The sequence below is a fragment of the Ptychodera flava genome, chromosome 9 (assembly GCF_041260155.1).
Source record: "Ptychodera flava strain L36383 chromosome 9, AS_Pfla_20210202, whole genome shotgun sequence".
NCBI classification, from domain to species: domain Eukaryota; kingdom Metazoa; phylum Hemichordata; class Enteropneusta; family Ptychoderidae; genus Ptychodera; species Ptychodera flava.
Genome location: NC_091936.1, coordinates 31,951,919 through 31,961,493, shown reverse-complemented (window position 1 = coordinate 31,961,493; position 9,575 = coordinate 31,951,919). Strand labels below are relative to the sequence as shown.

General features: G+C 39.1%; 1 protein-coding gene across 3 annotated transcripts; it reads right to left on the bottom strand.

The window, feature by feature from the left end:
• Window positions 1-596: 596 nt before the first annotated feature.
• Window positions 597-8,898, bottom strand: LOC139140684 (uncharacterized). Of its 3 annotated transcripts, none has more exons than XM_070710063.1 (6): window positions 8,740-8,898; window positions 7,393-7,771; window positions 6,759-6,913; window positions 4,129-5,971; window positions 2,382-2,485; window positions 597-1,574 (listed from the first exon to the last, which is right to left on the bottom strand). In XM_070710063.1, the coding sequence occupies exons 2-6, from the start codon at window positions 7,682-7,684 to the stop codon at window positions 1,452-1,454; spliced, it is 2,517 nt and encodes an 838-aa protein (XP_070566164.1). In that variant the 5' UTR covers window positions 7,685-7,771; window positions 8,740-8,898; the 3' UTR covers window positions 597-1,451. The 3 variants fall into 3 exon arrangements, with proteins under 3 accessions (XP_070566164.1, XP_070566166.1, XP_070566167.1); XM_070710065.1 differs by having other exon boundaries at window positions 6,759-6,904; XM_070710066.1 differs by lacking the exons at window positions 6,759-6,913; window positions 8,740-8,898 and having other exon boundaries at window positions 7,393-7,582.
• Window positions 8,899-9,575: the final 677 nt, after the last annotated feature.

Below are 9,575 nucleotides of genomic sequence, written 5' to 3'. Positions count from 1 at the left end.
CAGAGACCATGATTTAAATTTTCATTTTATTGGCACGCCTGTTTGCCAACAGCATAAGATCAGATTAAAGGTATACAGTCACCTGTAATCTAAATATGCCCATATATGGTCAAAGGAACGTTCCTTGGTATTCAAAATGCCCATGTGAGGGCGCTGTTTTTAAAAAGCGGCCACCCGCTTAAAATCTGTGATTGGTTAGATTTTTCTGTTTCCATGGTAACTGTGGCAAAATTGGAACAGGTGACAGTATACCTTTAAGATAACTGGAAAGCTGCATCTACATAATTTACAAGTCAATCATGAAGGCCTCGCTGATTATAGGACATCAGTGGGGAATCTGGTCTAGACCTCTTCTTGTTACAAAATGGTTTGTGTACAAGGTGTGACTGGGCAACTTTGAACTTGCACTCATTTGCTATTGTGTCTACAGTCTTTGAGTTGTCATGAACAATGGAAATAATAAGCCTAAGAACAGTTGCACTCATAATACTTTCCATGGAATGACAGCGGATCATCCTCACTCCCAATTTTTAACCATTCCACATTGCCATGATACCTGCACTATGACGCTCCCAATAACAGACACAGAAGCAAAATCTTGTAAAATTGCTGTTTATTGCTGGATACACAGCTTGACCCCTCTGGTAAAAACTGCCAGCAGATTACATACACAGTGTATTCCAAAATATATACATGAGATCTTCAAAATATTGCTATATATACATATATAAGTTGTAACTTTAAAATTGGAAAAATAAAAAGATATATGTACATAGTAAAATACTTATTGGTAAAAAGTTGTACTCTTTTATTGGTTTGATTATGATACCCCACACCTTCCCATCAAAGAGACAAAAAATCTCCTGGAGATCATTTTGAGGAGTTAAAATACACTGTGTCTGTTTCAGTTATTTCATTAGCTAGAGAAGTCTCCCTGGCAATTTAAATACATGTACACCAATCATAAAGATACACATGTGTGACTTCATGTATGGTACACATATGCCCTTTTGGTGTTCAACTGTGTTGCTTTCCTACGGGTGAGGTCTCTTAATACATAACATACATCCTGATCTTTTCATATCTCAACATCCTGTCTTCTGATTTGTCAAAGCCATTTTCAAAAGTGTTTGACCTTCCTGGTCCATGATTTGTCATTATCAAAGTCAACTGTAGATGGCACCCTTGATGTCATGGATAATGATATGTACAGATTCACTTCTGAACACTTGAAGCACGCTCACATCTATCCATCCATCCCTGCCTAGCCAAAGACCTACGGCTTCAACTGTGATAACAGATTTGTGAATTTGGATCAATACTTCTTTCAAACTGTCAAACGCGAGTACATGTCACACCCCTTTTTGTATCAACAGCAGAAATACAAATGTACTCCTAAGTCTCAACCCTGCAACTTTCAGAAGTTACAAGTACTGTCCTGTTGTCGATTGTTAATGGTTTGGTAGAACTAAAGCCTTGATATCTCCTTTGCCGACGTCACTGCCGCCATCCATGGGCTGGCCATTGGCTTGGTTCATTAGAAGGAAGTCTGTGTAGCCAGTACTGGCTCTCACCTGAAACACAGCAATAAAATACTGTCACCCATCATACTTGCTTGAGTCAATACACAGCATGACACAACAAAGTGCACACTGTTAAATATCGAACTCTTGACCGATTCACATTAATCTCATTAAATGTGTCCACTTATGGAAAGTGCGTAAATAAAGCGTTGCGTAAATAAACGTACGAGTCATTATCAAGAGTGAATATTCACTGGCTGAAAACTGCAATATCTATTCACATTACAGATAAAATGAAGAACACACAGCTAATAAATGTGTGAGTCTATTGCAAATGACTTTCAAGACATTGAGAAGTAACCTGCATATTGGCTGTGGCTTTTTACCCCATCTTTTTGTTACCAAGAATAACTGCATGGCTTACAGACTTTGCCAAATGGCATAGTCTAATGTCAAAGTTATTACAATCTTCAAGGATGTCAATGTATCTTGTTATGTTTCATGCGTCACAATTTTTTCTGTATAATTCTTCAATGGCATGGTGCTTACAAATTGAGTAGTTCAGAAAGAAAATTCCTCTACTTTTTGGCAAAACAGCCGGGAAAAAATAATTTTCTCTCCTATGCATCATTGGCAATAATCTTGGTACAGGTATACCGGTATGTTATCATCTTCGAAAACAGTTTCAGAACACTTCTTCTTTGAAACTAGAAGGCCACTGAGCACTAACTATTTTCACGTGTTCACAGCCGGAAATTTAACCACTGGCAGAAAAAATGGCAGCAACATTTACAAACAGTGTTATTGGACACAATTGAAGTGGTGACTTGGGAGTGATTGTCCGACAGTGAAACTCACCTTGTCCCTGACCAAGTTGTAGACCTCTTGGACAGTGTTAGTTGACCTTAGATGTGCCACGGTTGCTATTAACTTCTGCCCATAGAATACTTGAACACGTACACCTGTATAGCGTAGAAATCAGGACAATCTTGAACAACTTGAGCTTGAAATATCTAATTTCACTTATATTATTATATTTCCTACAATAATACCCACATTTGCAATTATTAGATTATTAGTTTATACCCTTGTCTTTTTTACCTCTTTGAGTGCTGTAATTTTTCCAACAAAATTGTGGTGCAACATTTTACCTATTTTAATGAATTTTTCTGTACGTTTTTTGATAATTTTGGACCAAATTGATATCACTCTTTATTGACTACAATTTTTGAACAAAATTTTGGAAAAAATGAAAAAAAATTATTTGGATCTGAAAAAAAATTGTCTTTGTTATATATATTATACAGTCGACAAAAATTGACTTTGGCACTCAAAGGGTCAATACATTTCCATATGGCCTTGTTACATCAAAATTCCCACGTACATGCTGTATATGGACAGAAAGCAGGTGAAAGTATTGATCCCTAGTGCCAAGTGTAAACCAAAGACCAATGATTGCATACTGAGATTAGGAGAACTTTCTCATGTCTAAGCTATTCAATTTAGACAGAATGCTTTCATCTACAAAGGCAACACACACAATGAAGACACAGACACCAACAGTTATCGTAACTGTTATTGAAAAAGTTGAGACACTTCATCAAAGAATAAACAACTAAACCTGTGATTGTGTAACAGAACTTTTTCAACCAAACACCTTGCTCAAGTCACTGAAAATCAAATTGATTAAAATCTGCCAGTTCCTGCAGTGCTGTGCATTAATCATCAATTTTCTGAAAAAAACGTTCTCCTTTTGTTCGTCTCTATGAATAAACAATGTCATTTAGTATTTCAGATTGACTAGAATAGCCACTCAAGAGTATTTGAAGTATCTTCATGTGAAAACATACCATCATTTTCAAACTCGAAATTATGTTTTCAAATGTATAGAATAAAACTTTGAAATGATTTCAAAAAATGTGAAATTTTGAACTCAATGAAGAACTCTTGACGGCAGTAATGAGAGATTTTGATATTGTAAAGAACTCTGAATTTATGAGCTCTGGGTTGAGTAAACATGGCTGACATAGTTATGCAGCTAACGGCCATTTTTGCTTCCAAGAAGCACAACAATGCTGATATTGATAAAGCCAGTTCTATGTAATCATTAACATAACAAAAGGTAAAACCATGGCAACCTTTCGACGTCACAGTTCAGGAAACCTGTTGAGACTCTATTTTAGGTACTGTATGGGTGGATGACCTTTGACATTAAATAAATCACTCCTCAAAGGTTAAATGTGACTACAGAGCAAAGATAAAACAATATACATGTATGTAAAACCTGTTTTCAAAACTAAACATTTTTTAACATTTGTACTGTGGGATGGTATGGCAATGAAGTCCAGTTTGGCAGCCAAGATGGACGAACCAAAATTGTACTGACATTCACATGCAAACCAAAATAACAGCTTGCGCCTCGGGCACAAGACACTGACTGCAATGATACTGAAGTATGAATAATGCAATAAATATGCACAACCTGGGACCCCATTATTCTGTTTAAAAACAAATCCTGTTCTACGAAGTCTGTTTTCTGATGACTCAGCTACCTTTTAACGATCTTGAAATAGGTCTGTATTTCTGAAGTAAACAAGGAAGTTACCTGGATATTTGTGTTGGCTGGTCCCATTTCCAGTAGCTGGTGCTACCAAAGTTTGTTGTTCAGTCTCTACCTGACAGGCTGACATTGTCTCCATGAAAAAGTGTCCGACTCTCTGCGACAGCGCGGCCAATAAATTGCGGCTTGGTGCATTAGTTTTTGGCCTGTGTTGGAGGAAGGCCGGGTGGTAGGCTGGTAATGCTGGAAGAGGGAGAGGTTTAGCTGCAGAGGCACTTGTCTCATTTCTGTCAATCAGTGTGGAGGCGGCGCTCGCGTCAACACAGGCCTCCTGCTTAGCCGTTATGATGTTCTCACTTTCACATGACTCATGTCTGTTCCTTTGCTTGAAGTCATCTTCCGCACACTCAAGACCCTGTTCCGAGTCTTTCCTACCATCAGGTGATGCAGGAAGCCCATTGAAATACAATTGTTTGTGTTTAACATCACCTGTACAATCTATTCCAGTAATAGAATGCGGCACTTTCCTTGTCGTGGGTGACAACTCAGGAATGGCGATGTTAACATTTCTGTTAACACTCGTCAAATTCTCTTCATTTTCTTGAAAATTATCATCTCCTACTTTAATTGTCGTGAGTAGCGCTGCCTGACCCCCAGCCACATCTGGGTTCTTAAAGATCTTTTTCATGGTTTCTGTCCTAATTCCATTTCCTTCAGCGCCTTCAAATCGGGCAATACCGTTTTTGTGCAACTGTTTGCCTTTGACATCTTGTGTCACAATGCAAGGTGTAAGGCTTGCTGGCTGCACAGGGCAGAAGGTATTACTTTTCCCACTTTGCTCTGACACAGCATCTCTGCCTTCAAAAACATTCTGAGTACTGCTGTCAGTCTGTTCACTTGGCTGCACAGGGGGAAACTGAACTGCTATTTGATAGCATTTGCGTCTTTTCATTGGTCGAATGCTCCGTTGGTTTTGGCACTCTCTGTGTACAGTCCTCCCTCTCGGCACAGGCTGCAATGAGAGTTGCCCTGTCAGGGATTGTCCACTGGCAGCAGAAGAACAAGGCAAACTTGCAGAACTAGTACCGTGATCTGTCCTTTTGGGGCTACACTTGCCAGAATGATCGTCTGAAACTACAGTGCAGTCCAGGCCTTCTCTTGACTTTGACAAACCGTCGGAAGTGTCACTGAAACTGTTATCGCTTTGCTTGCTGCTGGATGCACTACCACTGTGGCTAACCTCACAGCTAAAGTCACTAGCACTTTCACTTTTTGATGACTGACTTTCAGAAAAAGTTGTATTTTGATCATCATGAGGCACTTCCTCTGTGTCTTTGGGGATTACAACAGAATTTTCAGCCTGTAAATCATCATCAACAGATTCGTGAGTTTCAAGCTCAATGTTTTTCTGTGGCCTCGCCCTTTCCCGCTGTTCATATATTTGCTGCATGAAAAGGAGACTCATGGGTACAGTGGGAGGGCATTTTCCAGGATTTGGGTTTCCACATTCCCTGGCAGGTACAACAGCTTTCCCTTGGTTGTTTACTTGTGTCTTGCTTTCATTTCCTTCAGTATAGCTTCCTTCAGACAGACTTAAGTCATCTTCAGTGAGTTTCAAGTCAGAACCAACTACCTTTTCCAGCACTTCGTCACTTTCTGATGTGCTGTCTGGGTGAGCTCCGGCAAGCTGTTCGGCACAAGAAGCCGGCTGTTGAATCTGTGCAGCTACAATGTGTTCCTGTTCCTCTTGTACTGGATTGATGCCTGGAGTTGAAATTGAGGGCACGGCTTGCCTCACAACTGCTGTACTGAAATTACTTGCCTCAGCAAATCCGGTGTCCCCAACTGTTCCGTGTCTCTCTGGGGCACATGCTTTGTTGTATTGGATCTACATTGAAAAACAATACAAATGTCAATAATTGTTTATCCAATAAGACAACAGCAGTAAAAATTTCCATTCAGACACTGTGCATTTTTTGGGGTCATTTTTTCACGGTTTAATTGTTATAAAAAAATAAAGACACAGAGACCCATGGAAATATCCATTACATATTTAATACTTGAAAAGACCATATACTTGTAAATTGTTCACAATGACATTTAAAATCCTACTTCAGGGGAGAGAAAGTTACTGTTTGCATTGACAAGAGTGAGGATGGTTTACACACAATTTTTGTTGTAGTCTTGTACATTGAATTGTCTCTGATAGGTTTCACTAGAGTGTGATGACTTGTCTGTCTCATGGCCATCAACCGTCGATTCTAGATGTCTACTTTTAAAATATTAAAATTAATTTCGATTAGCAGTACTTTAACCCTTTGAGTGTTGTAATTTTTCCCGCCAAAATTTTAGTTCAAAATTTTAGCAATTTTTATGAAGTGTAATTTTTTTGACAGTTTTGCTCTGAATGGATATCACTTTTTATTGTCTACAATTTTTGATCAAAACTCTGAAAAAAATCTGAAAAATATTGTCTGGGTTACAATTTGTGAGGGTGACAAAAATTGACTGTGGCGCTCAAAGGGTTAACTAAACTTCCTTTGAATATGCCATGAGCTCAAAACAGAAATCTTAAAAACTTAGTATGATGGATCAATTCCTAAAATTTGACTTTCACTTCCGTGTATACGAAAATAAACTCTGTTAAATCACTGACAATTTTTTAAAGCCTTTACCTGCTCTTCAGAAATTGAGAGAGTCTGGGCACAAAATGTATCGTGCCCAACCTTTTGTAGTTCAATGGAGTCTGTCTTAGTCCACTGATCACACGTCAATTCTTCCTTGTCCTCACCAATGTCTTTCAACATTTTCAAATCCCCACCTATACATTTTTAAGAAGAGAAACAACGAATCTCATTTTTGACTTCACACCAATCACGTTACACTTTAAAATTTCAGTTCATTCAAATTTTCCTTGTTTTCTCAAGCTTGTTTATGAACCTGTGGTGTTAACCCCACAGTTGGAGTTAAATAGTATTGATCCCAATAAAAGTTTTGTCTCATTAATGTATTTCCTGATGTAATTAACATAAAAGGCACAAAAGTATGTGATTTGCACAGTTAACTGGGCCATGGAGTCTTGAAAATTTTAAGACAGGAAAATCTTATTGCGTCTTTGTTACTGAAAGAAAGAGATTTTCTCATTGAATGACTGGGGTTATGAAGATTGATCAATCGTGCAAAGAGACTGGAGGACTGTACTGTATTTGGCTGATCTTGACGTGCCCCTGTATGCTTAATGCTTGGGACTTATCATTTACACTATCGCATATGTATCAAGCAGACTTTGCAGAGAAACACATGCCTTACCTTCAAACTTTCCTGCACCATCACCTCTTCTGATTCTCTTCGGAAGACCATCCAGCGCTGGGTCTACATGCTTGGCGACAGAAGGATGCTTCCTCAATGAAGAGAGGCACAAGTCCACTTTACCGGACAACTGGTCAAGCTCCTCTCGTAGGCCTTGAAGTTGGAGAAAGGCATTCAACACACAACCTTGGTCTGCACTGTCCTCAAACTTAAACTGCCTATATGGTTCCGGAATACCCTGTTCCTGGTGGCCTATCATTTGTGGCTCGTATTCTGGCAGGTAGTTTGCCATGTTTTTGTTGTCTACCGTTCTGTTCTTGTCTGTCTTTGCGAGGTCTCATACACACAACACATTAGTTCTGAACTGTGCGAATGTGCTCTGTTGAGAGACAGCAGATTAAGAACATCAAACATACCCTTAACGATTACATACATGCATTTTGCTCAAAGACATTTTAAAAAGTACCTTGGTTCCTGTGGGAAAAATTAACTGAATTCGTGTGAATTGTATATTTGACAACCAATCTGCACCTTAATCAAATACTGTACAGGGGAAAAGAATATAATTATTTAAACAGGAACACACAACACATTTCTTTCTTCTTATTATCTCTTTGTCGATTGATTCCAATGTTAGCAATAGTAAATAGAGATCTGATTATCTTTGCTTAAGGAAAGCTAATCAATTTATCCAATTTTGTTGGCGACGCCTATATAGGATATACACAACAAAATGGCATGTACTGCTCAGTACATGTCTTGATGTCCACACCATGGAAATTGGAGGTAGTCTACCTCCATGCCCATACAAAAAAGGCATAATTTATCCATTAAACCAGCATCGATGGCTCCAATACATCTCTAAATTCACATCTGCTATCCTTTTTGCATCAAAATTGATTTTTTTCTGCATTTTGGGGTACGATTTCCGAGATGACCCTTTCTATTTCTAATTGGCCTATCAATTCACCAATGAGCCTATGGAGGTAAAGAACGAACTTTTTACCTCCATGGTATACCGATTTGTTGCAAGCGATCGCGGATAGTCAAACACAGCACCAGTTCTTTCAAATGTACCGCAGGCTGAGCTGTTGTAACAAATGAAATTCTTTTTTCCAAACTTCCTACATTTCTATTACAAATAAGCTTGCATAGTGGCCTTTGCCGTGTATCGAACCATAACTGTCACAGTGTAGCATGGCGTGTGTACATACGTACGATGGACGTAGAAACATCTTTAGCACTGGTATAAAACGCGAGCGTTGATCGATGATCGTCTGTAATATAGAAAGTGCTTGATTAAGTCGATAGGAAGAGTGAGTGTTAAATTTTAAAACTGTTACAGACCTGAACATAGGTACGGAAACTGGCATCTGCGATGTCACTTTTCCGATCAAAAGTGCCGTCAAAACAAATATACGTGGTCCGACGGCGCGCCGCTCCCAACTATTTGTATACATTCAATTTTGCAATCATGTGATTTTTCGGGTATTGATACACACAGAGCATGCAGAGCAGAGAGGCCAAATCGAGAATTTCGCAATCAATTTATATATTGCAACAGTGCGATTTTACAAAACAAATAGTCCCTCACTTCGCTATATGAAAGACATAAAGATAATCGCAGAAACCATAGACCCTAAGACAAACAGCACCATAATCGTTACGACGTACTGAGCTCAGTGTCGCTATCGCAAAGTTGATCGACGAACTACTTTTTTGCGAATTTATATATATATAGGGTGAACGCGTACGTACGACCGGGGGGGGGGGGGGGGCATTAAAACGATGGACCAATGACAGTGCAGTACGGTGACCCACATAGTGAAATACGTGACTGTATAGCTTGGCGGGTGATGAGCACGTGGACACTCCAGAAAAGCATAGGCGACGAGCTGCTAAGGGAGCCGTCATTATTTATGGCCTGGGGGGGTCGGAGGAATCTGAGGGGGGGTCACTCAAAAAATCGAAAGCTACAGGGGGGGTTGCTCAAAAGTGGAGAACAAGAAAGGGGGGGCTACTCAATTTTGTTGACATGTATTGAAGCATTTAGTGGAGTTACGAATTAATACAACAATAATAGTAAAGATATGTATATTCATACCCGGTATTTGTGTACACAACACACACACACACACACACACACACACACACACACACACATATAATATATATATATATAT

Bases quoted from the DNA above. Each gene is read 5' to 3' on its own strand.
- LOC139140684 (XM_070710063.1), bottom strand. From the start codon at position 7,684: ATGGCAAACTACCTGCCAGAATACGAGCCACAAATGATAGGCCACCAG. The intron at 6,914-7,392 runs GTAAGGCATGTG...TCTCTTCTTAAA, and splicing joins TGGTGCAGGAAAGTTTGAAG to AATGTATAGGTGGGGATTTG. The intron at 1,575-2,381 runs GTGAGTTTCACT...GCTGTGTTTCAG, and splicing joins ACAACTTGGTCAGGGACAAG to GTGAGAGCCAGTACTGGCTA.